Here is a 16,943-nt window from a genome sequence, read left to right as displayed (position 1 = left end):
TTTTCATGACGACCAATAAAAAACGACAGTGTTACCCCTTATGTTTTTTTTCATGACGACCAATAAAAAACGACAGTGTTACCCCTTATGTTTTTTTTCATGACGACCAATAAAAAAAAAACAGTGTTACCCCTTCGACGTTTTTGCAGGGATCCGAACCTGAACTGTTTAGAATGTTAGCCTCCGAACTTATCAATGCACCATCAAGACACAGAATAAACGCAACACAATGGTTACACTTGTCTTTATAATTCGCATGAAATAGAAATAAGAGTCTTCCATCAGATGACATCAACCAGACTTGAACCCCGGTCTCCAGGGGGTTAGCTCCCAGCTCTCTCCACTTCCCACTGAGATTTGTGAAATAGGTATGTCTGAGGTTATATATGACGGTGCAATAAACATGATGGCATTACGTTTAAAATTAAAGATACCAATAAAAAACGACAGTGTTACCTCTTATATTTTATTTGACAAAGACAACAGTGTTACCCCTTATGTTTTTTTTCATGACGTCCAATAAAAAACGACAGTGTTACCCCTTATGTTTTTTTTCATGACGACCAATAAAAAACGACAGTGTTACCGTTTATGTTTTTTTTCATGACGACCAATAAAAAACAACAGTGTTACCCCTTATGGTTTTTTTCATAACGACCAATAAAAAACGACATCGTTACCCTTCATGTTTTTTTTCATGACGACCAATAAAAAACAACAGTGTTACCCCTTATGTTTTTTTTCATGACGACCAATAAAAAACAACAGTGTTACCCTTTATGTTTTTTTTCATGACTACCAATAATAAACGACAGTGTTACCCTTTATGTTTTTTTTCATGACGACCAATAAAAAACGACATTGTTACCCCTTATGTTTTTTTTCATGACGACCAATAAAAAACAACAGTGTTACCCCTTATGTTTTTTTTCATGACGACCAATAAAAAAATACAGTGTTACCCCTTCGCCGTTTTTGCAGGGATCGGAACCTGAACTGTTTAGAATGTTAGCCTCCGAACTTATCAATGCACCATCAAGACACTGAATAAAGTCAACACAATGGTTACACTTGTCTTTATAATTCGCATGAAATAAAAATAAGAGTCTTCCATCAGATGACATCAACCGGACTTGAACCCCGGTCTCCAGGGGGTTAGCTCCCAGCTCTCTCCACTTCCCACTGAGATATGTGAAATAGGCATGTCTGAGGTTATATATGACAGTGCAATAAACATGATGGCATTACGTTTAAAATTAAAGATACCAATAAAAAACGACAGTGTTACCTCTTATATTTTATTTGACAAAGACAACAGTGTTACCCCTTATGTTTTTTTTCATGACGTCCAATAAAAAACGACAGTGTTACCCCTTATGTTTTTTTTCATGACGACCAATAAAAAACGACAGTGTTACCCCTTATGTTTTTTTTCATGACGACCAATAAAAAACGACCCTGTTACCCCTTATATTTTATTTGACATAGACAACAGTGTTACCCCTTATGACCAATAAAAAACGACAGTGTTACCCCTTATGTTTTTTTTCATGGCGACCAATAAAAAACGACAGTGTTACCCTTTATGTTTTTTTTCATGACGTCCAATAAAAAACGACAGTGTTACCCCTTATGTTTTTTTTCATGACGACCAATAAAAAACGACAGTGTTACCCCTTATGTTTTTTTTCATGACGACCAATAAAAAACGACCGTGTTACCCCTTATATTTTATTTGACATAGACAACAGTGTTACCCCTTATGACCAATAAAAAACGACAGTGTTACCCCTTATGTTTTTTTTCATGGCGACCAATAAAAAACGACAGTGTTACCCTTTATGTTTTTTTTATGACGACCAATAAAAAACGACAGTGTTACCCCTTATGTTTTTTTTCATGACGACCAATAAAAAACGACCGTGTTACCCCTTATATTTTATTTGACAAAGACAACAGCGTTACCCCTTATGACCAATAAAAAACGACAGTGTTACCCCTTATGTTTTTTTTCATGACGACCAATAAAAAACGACAGTGTTACCCCTTATGTTTTTTTTCATGACGACCAATAAAAAACGACAGTGTTACCCCTTATATTTTATTTGACAAAGACAACAGTGTTACCCCTTATGACCAATAAAAAACGACAGTGTTACCCCTTATGTTTTTTTACATGACGACCAATAAAAAACAACATTGTTACCCCTTATGTTTTTTTTCATGACGACCAATAAAACACGACAGTGTTACCCCTTATATTTAATTTGACAAAGACAACAGTGTTACCCCTTATGACCAATAAAAAACGACAGTGTTACCCCTTATGTTTTTTTACATGACGACCAATAAAAAACAACATTGTTACCCCTTATGTTTTTTTTCATGACGACCAATAAAACACGACAGTGTTACCCCTTATATTTAATTTGACAAAAACAACAGCGTTACCCCTTATGTTTTTTTTCATGACGACCAATAAAAAACGACAGTGTTACCCCTTATGTTTTTTTTCATGACGACCAATAAAAAACGACAGTGTTACCCTTTATGTTTTTTTTCATGACGACCAATAAAAAACGACAGTGTTACCCCTTATGTTTTTTTTCATGACGACCAATTTGTGAAATTTGTGAAATAGTTATGTCTGAGGTTATATATGACAGTGCAATAAACATGATGGCATTACGTTTAAAATTAAAGATACCAATAAAAAACAACAGTTTTACCATTTATATTTTATTTGACAAAGACAACAGTGTTACCCCTTATGTCTTTTTTCATGACGACCAATAAAAAACGACAGTGTTACCCTTTATGTTTTTTTTCATGAGGACCAATAAAAAACGACAGTGTTACCCCTTATGTTTTTTTTCATGACGACCAATAAAAAACAACAGTGTTACCCCTTATGTTTTTTTTCATGACGACCTATAAAAAACGACATTGTTACCCCTTATGTTTTTTTTCATGACGACCAATAAAAAACGACAGTGTTACCCCTTCGACGTTTTTGCAGGGATCCGAACCTGAACTGTTTAGAATGTTAGCCTCCGAACTTATCAATGCACCATCAAGACACTGAATACAGTCAACAAAATGGTTACACTTGTCTTTATAATTTGCGTGAAATAGAAATAAGAGTGTTCCATCAGATGACATCAACCGGACTTGATCCCCGGTCTCCAGGGGGTTAGCTCCCAGCTCTCTCCACTTCCCACTGAGATTTGTGAAATAGGTATGTCTGAGGTTATATATGACAGTGCAATAAACATGATGGCATTACGTTTAAAATTAAAGATACCAATAAAAAACGATAGTGTTACCTCTTATATTTTATTTGACAAAGACAAGAGTGTTACCCCTTATGTTTTTTTTCATGACGTCCAATAAAAAACGACAGTGTTACCCCTTATGTTTTTTTTCATGACGACCAATAAAAAACGACAGTGTTACCGTTTATGGGTTTTTTCATGACGACCAATAAAAAACAACAGGTGTTACCCCTTATGGTTTTTTTCATGACGACCAATAAAAAACAACAGTGTTACCCCTTATGGTTTTTTTCATAACGACCAATAAAAAACAACATCGATACCCTTTATGTTTTTTTTCATGACGACCAATAAAAAACAACAGTGTTACCCCTTTTTTTTTTTTTCATGACGACCAATAAAAAACAACAGTGTTACCCTTTATGTTTTTTTTCATGACTACCAATAAAAAACGACAGTGTTACCGTTTATGTTTTTTTTCATGACGACCAATAAAATACGACATTGTTACCCCTTATGTTTTTTTTCATGACGACCACTAAAAAACGACAGTGTTACCCCTTATGTTTTTTTTCATGACGACCAATAAAAAACAACAGTGTTACCCCTTATGTTTTTTTTCATGACGACCCATAAAAAAATACAGTGTTACCCCTTCGCCGTTTTTGCAGGGATCGGAACCTGAACTGTTTAGAATGTTAGCCTCCGAACTTATCAATGCACCATCAAGACACTGAATAAAGTCAACACAATGGTTACACTTGTCTTTATAATTCGCATGAAATAGAAATAAGAGTCTTCCATCAGATGACATCAACCGCACTTGAACCCCGGTCTCCAGGGGGTTAGCTCCCAGCTCTCTCCAATTCCCACTGAGATTAGTGAATTAGATATGTCTGAGGTTATATATGACAGTGCAATAAACATGATGGCATTACGTTTAAAATTAAAGATACCAATAAAAAATTACAGTGTTACCTCTTATATTTTATTTGACAAAGACAACAGTGTTACCCCTTATGTTTTTTTTCATGATGACCAATAAAAAACGACAGTGTTACCCCTTATGTTTTTTTTCATGACGACCAATAAAAAACGACAGTGTTACCCTTTATGGGTTTTTTCATGACAACCAATAAAAAACAACACTGTTACCCCTTATGGTTTTTTTCATGACGACCAATAAAAAACCACAGTGTTACCCTTTATGTTTTTTTTTCATGATGACCAACGAAAAAAAACAGTGTTACCCCTTATGTTTATTTTCATGACGACCAATAAAAAACGACATTGTTACCCCTTATGTTTTTTTTCATGACGACCAATAAAAAACAACAGTGTTACCCCTTATGTTTTTTTTCATGACGACCAATAAAAAACGACGGTGTTACCCTTTATGTTTTTTTTCATGACGACCAATAAAAAACGACAGTGTTACCCCTTATGGTTTTTTTCATGACGACCAAAAAAAAACGACAGTGTAACCCTGTATGTTTTTTTTCATGACGACCAATAAAAAACAACAGTGTTACCTCTTCTGTTTTTTTTCATGACGACCAATAAAAAACGACGGTGTTACCCTTTATGTTTTTTTTCATGACGACCAATAAAAAAATACAGTGTTACCCCTTATGTTTTTTTTCATGACGACCAATAAAAAACGACAGTGTTACCTCTTCTGTTTTTTTTCATGACGACCAATAAAAAACGACAGTGTTACCCCTTATATTTAATTTTACAAAGACAACAGTGTTACCCCTTATGTTTTTTTTCATGACGACCAATAAAAAAATACAGTGTTACCCCTTATGTTTTTTTTCATGACGACCAAAAAAAAACGACAGTGTAACCCTGTATGTTTTTTTTCATGACGACCAATAAAAAACAACAGTGTTACCTCTTCTGTTTTTTTTCATGACGACCAATAAAAAACGACAGTGTTACCCCTTATGTTTTTTTTCATGACGACCAATAAAAAAATACAGTGTTACCCCTTATGTTTTTTTTCATGACGACCAAAAAAAAACGACAGTGTTACCCCTTATGTTTTTTTCCAATGATGACTGATGAAAAACAACAGTGTTACCCCTTATGTTTTTTTTCATGACGACCGATAAAAAACGACAGTGTTACCCCTTATGTTTTTTTCATGACGACCGATATAAAACAACAGTGTTACCCCCTGTGTTTTTTTTCATGACGACCAATAAAAAACAACAGCGTTACCCCTTATGTTTTTTTTCATGACGACCAATAAAAAACAACAGTGTTACCCTTTATGTTTTTTTTCATGACGACCAAAGAAAAACGACAGTGTCACCCCTCATGTTTCATTTGATAAAAACGACAGTGTTACCCCCTATGTTTTATTCGATACATTTCGACAGTGTTACCCCTTATGTATTTTTTCATGACGACAGATAGAAAAAAGACAGTGTTACCCTTTACGTTTCATTTGATAAAAACGACAGTGTTACCCCTTATGTTTTTTTTCATGACGACCAATAAAAAACAACAGTGTTACCCTTTATGTTTTTTTTCATGACGACCGATAAAAAAAGACAGTGTTACCCCTTATGTTTTTTTTCATGACGACCGATAAAAAACGACAGTGATACCCCTTATGTTTTTTTTCATGACGACCAATAAAAAACAACAGTGTCACCCCTCATGTTTCATTTGATAAAAACGACAGTGTTACCCCCTATGTTTTATTCGATACATTTCGACAGTGTTACCCCTTATGGATTTTTTCATGACGACAGATAGAAAAAAGACAGTGTTACCCTTTACGTTTCATTTGATAAAAACGACAGTGTTACCCCTTATGTTTTATTTGACATGGACAATTTTTTATTTTTTTTTATCTATCTTTTTTTTCATGACGACCGATAAAAAATGACAGCAGTACCCCTGTCGACATTTTTGCAGGGATCCGAACCTGAGCTGTTTGGAGTATTAACCTCCGAACTTATCAATGCACCATCAAGACACCGAATAAAGTCAACACAATGGTTATACTTGACTTTATAATTTGCATGAAATAGAGATAAAACTCTTCCAACAGAGGACATCAACCGGACTTGAACCCCGGTCTACAGGGGGTTAGCTCACAGCTCTCTCCACTTCCCAATGGGATTTATAATTTAAATATGTCTGTGGTTATATATGACCGTGCAATAGACATGATAGCATTACGTTTCAAATTAAAGATATTGTGTTTTCCACAGAATTTGAGCCGCGGCCTCCAGTGGGTCAGGCAGAGTACACTCCATTGCACCACTGAGGCGACGACAATACACAATGATCAATCATCAATAAAGAGGATATGCATGACATTAACATCTATGTGTTTTTCTATTATTTCCCTTATGTTTTTTTTTATGACGACCAATAAAAAACGACGGTGTTACCCCTTATGGTTTTTTCATGACGACTGATGAAAAACGACAGTGTTACCCCTTATGTTTTATTTGACAAAGACAACAGTGTTACCCCTTATGTTTTTCTTCATGACGACCAATAAAAAACAACAGTGTTACCCCTTGTGTTTTTTTTCATGATGACCAATCAAAAACAACAGTGTTACCCCTTATGGTTTTTTTCATGACGACCAAAGAAAAATGACAGTGTCACCCCTCATGTTTCATTTGATAAAAACGACAGTGTTACCCCTTATGTTTTTTTCATGACTACCGATAAAAAATGACAATGTTACCCCTTATGTTTCATCTGATTAAAAAGACAGTGTTACCCCTCATGTTTCATTTGATTAAAACGACAGTGTGTGAAAAACAACAGTAACAACAATGGGTCAAATAGCAATGGCTGGTGGAATGGCAATGGGGTAGGTCTGCAGTGTAAGCTTGTCCAGGCCCTGCAAGTCAGGATGTAGGCTATGAATCTGAATGAAAAGTAGGTAAATAGGTAGTGGCCATCCCCAAAATGACCAATGGAAATAATTCTCTGCACATTTTGAATTGTGTTTAAATATGGTACAGTGGTAATTTGTTTAGCCAATTCATGTTAAACAATGAGGGTTTTGATTGACCCGAGGGAGAGGGGGCCTCTGATCGAGCGTTTGTGTTTTTTTTGTTTTTGTTATCATTGCTTTATTGGCCTAATCTGAGGAGAAATCGATGCCATAAACAGACATTTTATAGGCCTTTATTACACTGGTCTTCTCAATGCCGTGGAATGCACCGTTCACTTGCAAGGGTAGCAGTCCGGTAACTTGTCAACCCCAGCGTCTTCGGTTGCTAAGCGACGTCAACGTCTTATAGCAGACTATTTCACTGCTGATCAACACTGGTACATACATTACATGGTTTCGGAGTAGTACACTTTGGAATTGTAATACAGTTCAGCGAGAAAGGCGACGAAGAATAAGAAGGGGGCGTTCCAGTCTGCGTAAACGGGAACTCCCACCACACGAGAACGCCCATTTGTGTCTGCAGTGGGATGATATTGGTTTTGCCAAAACTTTTACTATTTTACTATTTAGTATTTGATAGGTGGTAAGCTGCTACGAGTACCGATGGCCACACTATGACAATATGTCGCTCTACTAAACGGAGGCAATTTAAATAATTTGCATTTCAGTCTCTGCCGCTAGATGGCGCCATTGTAAAGCAAATCTGGAGCTTGAATTCACGAGGAAATAGGAAGTGAAATGTACTAAATACCAAATACCGACGGATAAGAGTACACGTACGCGTTTATTATGACGCAACCATCATTTTATACGTGATATATATATATCTGAGAATTGAATTGTAGTTAAATCTGACGAGTTGCTTGCACCAGAAAACCGAGGCATTGTTTTAAAAGAGTTACACATAAAGTTGCGTGTGGTTTGAAGAACGTCTGCGCAAGATGACTGAAGCCGAGTTGGAGACGCCGAGGGTTCCTCCGTCCCTGTCCGCCAAGGTGGAGGGGTAGGTGCACACATTCCGGGCTCATTCCGTGTGGACGTGTTTCGTTTAACGAATTTGCGTCTTCAAAAATAAAGGGTTTGGTTAAGGAGGACCATGGCCACAACTGCGTAGCATTAGCAAAACAATGCTAGCTGCTATCCTAAGCAAGTGGCTGATACCATAGACTTGTAAACGCAGACGGCGCACTGGCCCTTGGAGCGTACGGCAACGTTGCCGCCATATTGGAGAGGGCAAAACCTTCCGTGATACAAATGCGTTTAAACGAGGGAGCTGCGGTTTTTCTGGATAAAATGGAATATAACTTTTACATTCCTCAACCAATTCCATTGAGTTCTTTATATTCAAGGGTTGATGATCTACGTGGATTAAAAACATTTAAATGAAGAAAACATGATATATACAATGTATATACTGTTAAATATGAATGTAACTTGACTGTGACTTACTGAAATCGTTTGAGAAATGTCAATGTTATCGTGTTTATTCCAGAAAAACCGCAGCTTTCCCTATTACTTAAATTTGTTAAAGGCCTTGGCCTCTCCAATATGGCGGCGTCGTTGACGTTTCACACTGTCGGAAGGCTACTGTCGGAGCCTTCATTGCGGCGTCCATATATATATATATGGCTACTTTATCAGCCACCCACCGCTATTATATTATCAAGTTAACAATGAACTGGCCAGGTTGAACTAAATCTATCCTTCATATCCTGGTCTCCATTGGCTCGCTGTAATGTCACCTGTCACTAACACCCCTGCGTCTTCCTCCAGGTCGTTTGCTTATCTGACCATAAGAGACAGACTGCCCACCATCCTGACCAAGGCCGTCGACTCCATCCATCGCAACAAAGACAAGTTCTTTGAGCAGTATGGCGAGGTAGGGATAACTCTCCAAATCCTCCAGTGGTTCTTATTAACATGCTGGTGACACCTTACAATAAGGGTACAATATTTAACCATTCATTAACATTATTCAATGCGGTAATCAGCATTGTATAGCATTTGCATAAGGTATGGGTTGGGGTAAGTGTTAGGGTTAGAGATGGGTGAAAGCTAAGGGTTAACCATATTAAATAATGAATTCCACTGTTAACATTAACACAACTACCTTAGTTTACAACATTCGTAAATTATTACTAGACCATTAGATAAAGTAATGCTTATAACTGCATTAGAGGTTGTATCAGCGATGATGGGTGAGATCGCATCTGTATGTGACGCGAGATCCCAAACAAACAGAGCCAGCTCACCCCTTCCTTCCGTGTTTTGTGCATCCAGCAAAAACAATCATAACCGCACCCACCCCTGGTCGGTGATTGGTTGGAATACTAATTGATTTTGGTTTTGAGTGGCTGGTAGTACCATTGTTTTTTGTGTACGATCTCGGAGCATTGGCTGCATAGTGAGACGCGCTTTCACAGCTAGCGGATCGTGAGGAAAGATCAGATGAATGCGATCATTTATGTTTTTCGGCCTACAATCGCTGATACAACCTTTGACCAAAAAGTACGAATGGTTAATGAAGGTAGCCTTATTGTAAGTGTTTGTCTAGAGATGTTAATCTAGCGGCTGATGCTCACGCCCTAGGAGGGGCTCCGGGCAGAGAAGGCGGCCATCGGCCTGCTGTCCAAGCTGAGGAACGAGCTGCAGACAGACAAGCCGGTGCTGCCCCTGGTGGACGAGCTGGAGGACGCGGACGGCTGGAACCGCTACCTGCAGCGCCACGAGGAGCTGCAGGGGGAACAGGACCCCGTCAGCTGGTTCCGGTCCCCGTGGCTCTACGTTGAATGCTACATGTACCGCCGGATACAGGAGGCCCTCTGGCTGAAGTGAGGAGCCCCACATTAGTTATGTTTAAGGTGACCTATTATACCACCAGGTGTGAGTGCGATTAGCCGTTACAAGCCGTTTTGGAAAATCTGCCAAAACAACTTCTAATCACACTCGCACCTGGTGGTATGTATGTCACCTTTAACATTTAGCGGACGCTTTATCCAGAGCCACTTACAATCAGTTCATCTGTTGGAAGAAAGAGAAAAAACACCATATCGCTGTCGGTACAGTATGGATGTTCATAGAACAAAGTGCTAAGCAGCTAACAATCGCGAGGTTAGCCCATTCTCCATAGCTAGGATAAGAAGCTACACAATGCTAAGTCCTGTTTCTAAGTGTAAGCCATATGCCACATGATCCCTTTCCTGTCCGCAACGATCAGGGGTGAAATGGTTCAATACGGTTTATATCTGGTGGATCTGGATTATTGTTTATGTATTGGTTCTGGAAATAACGATCATAATGAACACAGTGGCTTCAGTTATGCATCTATTATGAAGTGGTATATCCACTAGTGTCCTGTTCGTTGGAAAATACACAGAACGTTATGTACTACTTATTTAATGATGGGCCTTATACCGGAGAAAGGTTGTATACGTGCTGATCTGATTCTCATGCAGAAGCACAAATATTTAGCGGTGGAGTAGTGTGTACAATCTTCGTTGCGGTCTGCCTCAATGCTAGTCATGAATGGTGCATTGCATACTATCATGCATTATTACTTGTAATTATATAATTATAAGCGTTGATGGATTAATGATCATAAATGCATACAAGTTGCGTTTTCATTGACAGGCCAAAGTCTCCCACTGTGTCTAGCGGTGGATCGAATGCATTGTGTTCTCATGGGTTCTTCGGTAACTGCTTGGCGTGGGTTCTAACCCTGACTTGTGTCCGATGCTCCTGCAGTCCGCCTATCAGCGGGTTTGATGCGTTCCAAGAGGCCAAGACTCAGAGCTACTTTGAGTCCCAGCGGGCCGTCGTGGCTCTGTGCACGCACCTGGAAGGCCTCCGCAAGACCGTGGCAGGGCTCCCTGAAGACCAGCTGTTGGAGCACTTTGACCGACTGCTCCAGGTAAGCACTGAGAGAACCGTTTAACAACGATTTTCTCGCGTCCCCAAACTCGCGTCCCAAACAGCCCTGGGGTCTCATTTATAAAACTGTGCGTGGGATCGTTACTAAAAATGTGCGTACGCCCAGAAGCCAAGTTTTGCGTGCGCCAATTATAGCCGCTATTGTCGTGGTCGACAGCAAGCTGGCGCACGAGCGCAGAGTCTGTTTGGAATAAGATGGCAACATATGGGTTTATTCTTGTTTCTTCTGATCTCAAAAGGGCATAAAGAATGTATGCCTATAAACACAAATGCATAGAATTACCCTCGAGTCCCCGCGCCCCCCCTTCCCACAGGACCCCTGAACTCACTCAAAACCCACTGTTGGGATTTTGACAAAGACAAAATCACGACAAAGTCAGCCCATCCAAATTCTGAGATGAACACGCATAGGTTGTAGCTTTTTATGTGAATAAGCTGGCATGGGTCTCGAAATACATACAATACCCTTTTAATCAATAAACACTATTCCCTATCACATTGGAATAGCTCATCACTCTGTGGTTTAATGGTATATGTTATAATTATTCACTGAACAATCAATAAATCATGACCAACACAACATTGGAAGCAGTCAACATATAAACTGCTCTTTCCTATATGCCAGGCCTATGTGTTGGGATGAGTTGATGCATGAATTGTTACTAGGGATGGGCATAATTAATCGATGCTCGATAATTGATCGTTAAGAAATGCGTCGATCAATTTATATTGTTATCGATCAAAAGGACGTTGTGTTGCATACTGTGAGTCTTGAAGCATTTAATTGAATATAACCCTGCCGACTGGTGGAAAGTGAATGGAAGAAGGTTCCCCAGGCTGTCAAAGTTAGCGCGACAATACCTCTGCATCCCCGCAACTTCGGTCCCGTCAGAGCGGGTGTTTTCTGCTGCTGGACTGACAGTTACAAGGCTGCGTTCGCGTCTGACCCCCGAGCATGTTAACATGCTTATATTCCTAAACAAAAATATGTAGGCTGGAGTTACTGTATGCTATGGACAGTAGGGACAGTCACCACCGTATGTGAGTCGCTCTTTTCTTTCTTAATGTGTTGACTCTCGCTCCGCTTGGTGCCTCTTGGAGTCGTTACATTTTGCCAAAACGGTGATATTTTAGCAACAAGTCCAGCCTTATATATGTTCAATAAGGTATTGCTTTTAGATAGACTAGTTCATGCAATTGTTTGTAAATGGGTGGTTCATCTTTTTGTTGCGAGCCTTTTCCGCGCGCCGGCTGCAGGCATTATATGTCGGCCTTCCCCCCCCCCCTTTTTTCATAACAGTTATACAGTTTAATGCCCACTTTTAGCCTACTGCCTTTGTTTGATTATTGTTGTCCGATAAGTTCGCTACTTATTGTAATTGGAATAGGCTACAGATTTAGTCTTGTTGAATCGTTTCCAAACCTTTAAGAGCGCCTGTAGGCGCATTGTTCGGACTTTACGAGCGCCGCATAGCCTAGGCCTATAACCTATAATGCCTGTATACATTTATTATTTTAAAACTGTTAAACAGTTGTAGGTCTTCAAGTTAACTGTATTGTATTAATTTTGGCCCATACATTATTGTTGGAATAAAGATTTCATTGATAAAAACATTAGAAAAAAAACATAGAAAAAAGTTAATGATTAATCGATAATTGATCGATAACTCTAGCGATGCTCGATCAAGAAAATTTCTTCAAATGCCCATCCCTAATTGTTACTATCACATCTTACTGATCTCCAGTCAGTAACGGTGACAAATCACAAAAAAAGCATGCAGCGTTTGCGATTGGCAAACCGCGTTCTATTACATCGCGATGTCGGTTAGAATCCGATGAATCGTTCATCCCGAGCCTTCAGGCCCCCATATATCCAGCTTAGGATCCGTCTGCTTGTTGACCACTTCCCAGGTCTCCTTGTGGGGCAACAAGTGCGACCTGTCCATCTCGGCCGGCCAGGACAACTCCCAGAGGACCAGTCCCATCGACTCGCTAGCCGAGCTCCGCCCCTTCATCCTGGTGGACGACACCCGCTCCGTCTGGTCGGCGCTGGTCTCGGCGCGGGACCGGGGAGGCGCGGGCCGCGTGGACATCGTCCTGGACAACGCGGGCTTCGAGCTGACCACGGACCTGGTCCTGGCCGACTTCCTGGTGGCCTCGGGGCTCGCCCGCACCGTCCGCTTCCACGGCAAGTCCATGCCCTGGTTCGTGTCGGACGTGACGGCGCAGGACTTCGCCTGGACCGTCCGGCAGACCGCGGCGTCCAACCACAGGTTCATGTCCGCGAGCGGCGTCCAATGGCAGCGCTACGTGCGGGAGGGCGTGTGGACCTATCTGGACCACCCGTTCTGGACGCAGCCCCACCCCTTCTGCGACATGGCGGCGGACGCGCCGGACCTGCACGCGGGCCTGCAGGGCGCCGCCCTGGTCCTGTTCAAGGGGGACCTGAACTACAGGAAGCTGACGGGCGACCGGGAGTGGGCGCCGACGGCGGCGTTCGCCGCGGCGCTGCGGGGCTTCGCGCCGGCGCCGCTGTGCAGCCTGCGGACGCTGAAGGCCAACGTCCAGGTGGGGCTGCAGCCCGGCCAGGCGGAGCAGCTCAGCCAGCGCCAGCCGGACTGGATGACCTGCGGCCAGTACGCCGTGGTCCAGTTCCACAGCCCCCCCCGCCGGGGACCGTGAGACCGCCGGGCCTCCAGGGGGAGGCGTTGACTCGGAGGGGGTTGGGGGGGAGCGAGGATCAAGCGGGGGTCGGGGTGGGGTCCGAGCCATTGGATTGGCTAGGGGTGGAGCAGACACAGATGTTTGGAGATGATATCCTGGCCATTTGCGCCGTGCTTGGAAATAAGAGCCACCATTTAAGGGGGGGGGGGGGGGGGGGATCTGTCATCTTGTTTACCAATAATTTTTTTTTTTTTCTTTTATTATGATTAACTTACTAAATGTGCACTTTTCACTGTTTGAAAAAATGGGTTACTGGCTGTGCAGAAGTTTCTTTAAATCAGGGCGGCTCATATCTTAAATCTCAGAGCGTAAAACCAATGGGTGCAACGGTAAACCTTATTTTTCTAAGACGATGTATGACAATGTCAGAGCCGATGCATGAAGTTGAATAAATACAAAAAAAAGAAAATGTCGTATCTGAACTGATAATATGTGGTGCTGCAGAAAGTAAGGTAATATTAATCCCATTTAAAAGTGGCGTACTAAACAATGTTGATCAAATATAGTTTAAAAAACAGTTTACAGTTTTTGATAAAATAAATAATGATTCACTCATATTTGTGAGTGAATCATATTCATGAGATTATGGACCATGTATGCATTGTGGTCTATTATCTCTTATTTATTTCGTTCCAATCATTACAGTATTGTTCCATGTTGTGCTTATTGTTGGACTGTGTGCTTTCAATAGGTCAAATGAGGACCCCTACTGGTGCAGAATGGCACAACGGCAGCGATAACTGATTAAAAAATCATCTCAAGGATACAAATAAATATCTCGATACCATCCCTGCATTCGTAATCATTAAGTACTTTGCTCGTTTGTTTGACTCAGCGGTTTTAGTTTGTAATGTACGCATCAACTGGTCTTTTTCCAGTCAATTGTAAAAAAAACTTAAGTCTGGCTTCCCTCTGAAGAAGAATGCACATTGAACTATGAAAGGCTTTAATAATCATCCATCACGACAACTGAATTCAAGAGTTATACCTCAGGAAAGAGCCTTCCTTGACACACAATTTGCTCAATGTTCTCGCAATTTTCATTTTAGCCTGCGGGAAAGAAATACGTTTTTTCCAGTCATCAGTATTTTATTCTTATTTTTTTACTTGACCTGACATGTCCTCAAATTGGGTTGTTTACTGAGAGAGACGATGCAACAAGATGAGAGCGCGTAAAAAAAATCTCCTGCCGACGGGGCAATTTACCCTACTTGAGAGGTCGTTGGCAGCTTGGCAAGCACCTGTTTTCACCAGGTTTACCCATGCTCATGTCATTATACACATCTGGGAATTACGACGTGCGTATTTTCCCTCGTTATGATGAAGATTGCGATGTCAAAGTCATAAGCTTACGCGGATGACAACAATAGATAGGTTCAGCGTTTTTTTCTTTCTGGAACAATTATAAAAGTCACAAAGATAATGTCTGAAAAAGGTCCGAACCTGACCCTGACTTCTGTTCCCAAGCCTTCAAGGACGGGAGAGATTCCTTCAAAGCCAATGCACCTGGAGAAATGCGGGCCATGGAGGAAGCACACTTTAACAGAACGATGTTAAAGACGTCTTAAAATGTAAAATGAGTCAATAAAATCCAAATGACAAAAGTAAAATAGTAAATGAATAAAACCTTCCCTGCATACAATTAAAACCATTGACATTCTTAATGAAGTAATACTAAGAAACATCAAGACTAGTTTAATCTGAAAACCTGGAGCACACTGCAGCAATTAGAAAAACTAGTCACAAGTTTAACACAACAAAAAATATAACAAAGACCCTTAATTGTTAGAATGTGATTTGTTAGCCCTCGACTTAATCCGGGGGGTTATCTTTGAGGATGTAATGATTGACTGACCATAAAACCGCTACCCTCTTCAAGAGAACTTCACAGAGTCAAGTCCAATGTATTTGCTCAGTCCTTACATTTACATTTAGGGCATTTAGCAGAACCTTTTATCCAAAGAGACCAATAAGTACAATTAGCGTCTTGTAGCAGCTTATCCTAGCTATCTTTGTTGTATACAGGGAATGGGTATAAATTGCAATTGTCAGTGCTTGTCACTTGTTTCTATGAACATCCTTTCAGTACCGACAGGACAGCCATATATTGTTGTTTCTCTTTCACCTGACAAAAGTACTTACTGTAAGTCGCTTTGGATAAAAGCGTCTGCTAAATGCCCACAATGTAAAATTAACTATAATTGGGTTAGAACGTGTTAGGAGGGGGGTGGCCAGTGACTAAGCTGGTAGATGTCAGGTGGGGTGGCCCGGCATTGGACCAGCACCCCATTAAAAGCAGACAGCATTACGGAGAGCTGGGGATGGGTGGACACATTAAAACAGACATCATTATGTTGAGGTCGGTTGGGTAGACACATTAAAACAGACAGGAGTATGTTGCAGTGGGACAGTGGACACATTAAAACAGACAGCATTGTGTAGATGTGGGGACCGTAGACACATTAAAACAGACAGGAGTATGTTGCAGTGGGACAGTGGACACATTAAAACAGACAGCATTGTGTAGATGTGGGGACCGTAGACACATTAAAACAGACAGCATTGTGTAGATGTGGGGACCGTAGACACATTCAAACAGACAGCCTTATGTTGCAGTGGGACAGTGGACACATTCAATCAGACAGCCTTATGTTCCAGTGGGATGGTGGACACATTAAAAGAGACAGAATTATAGCTTGTTCAATGAGGAGCATGTGGGCAACCTCTGGAAGCTATGGGCAGCACGGGTAAGCTAGTGCTGTCTAGCAGCTCGGTGTAGCTGTAATGAGAGCTGAGGTAATGAGGGCCTATTTATTGGTATTCATTCAGGAGAGCCCTTTCAAATGTCCTTTAAAAAGTATATATTTTAATATATATATTTTGTATTTATCTTATTTCATTTCCTCGCGGTATCTAGCAGTTCATGAAAATGTTATTCTTCTGAAATACTGAAAAGGCACCAACATTGAGAAATATTGGCCGTCAAAGTGAGATTTGACCTCTCGCAATGTTTGCTGTGTTATGGTGACCTGGCACTCAATACGAAGTCCCTATTGATTTAGCCGCATCTTTAATGTGTT

At 40.7% G+C, this 16,943-nt stretch overlaps 1 protein-coding gene across 1 annotated transcript; it reads left to right on the top strand.

Moving 5' to 3' along the window:
- The first annotated feature begins 7,843 nt into the window (after positions 1–7,843).
- Positions 7,844–14,650, top strand: armt1 (acidic residue methyltransferase 1). The gene is made up of 5 exons (XM_060041838.1): positions 7,844–8,212; positions 8,983–9,088; positions 9,799–10,040; positions 10,954–11,119; positions 13,051–14,650. Exons 1-5 carry the CDS (start codon positions 8,151–8,153, stop codon positions 13,819–13,821), a joined length of 1,347 nt encoding a protein of 448 aa, XP_059897821.1. The 5' UTR covers positions 7,844–8,150; the 3' UTR covers positions 13,822–14,650.
- Positions 14,651–16,943: the final 2,293 nt, after the last annotated feature.

The sequence above is a fragment of the Gadus macrocephalus genome, chromosome 21 (genome assembly GCF_031168955.1).
Source record: "Gadus macrocephalus chromosome 21, ASM3116895v1".
Classification (NCBI taxonomy): domain Eukaryota; kingdom Metazoa; phylum Chordata; class Actinopteri; order Gadiformes; family Gadidae; genus Gadus; species Gadus macrocephalus.
The sequence above is the reverse complement of the archived record's forward strand: the minus strand, read 5'-3'. Positions and strand labels throughout refer to the sequence as shown.

Excerpts from the sequence above, each read along its gene's own strand:
- armt1 (XM_060041838.1), top strand. The coding sequence starts at position 8,151 with ATGACTGAAGCCGAGTTGGAGACGCCGAGGGTTCCTCCGTCCCTGTCC. Across the intron at positions 10,041-10,953 it reads CAGGAGGCCCTCTGGCTGAA|TCCGCCTATCAGCGGGTTTG; the intron begins GTGAGGAGCCCC and ends ATGCTCCTGCAG. Across the intron at positions 11,120-13,050 it reads ACTTTGACCGACTGCTCCAG|GTCTCCTTGTGGGGCAACAA; the intron begins GTAAGCACTGAG and ends ACCACTTCCCAG.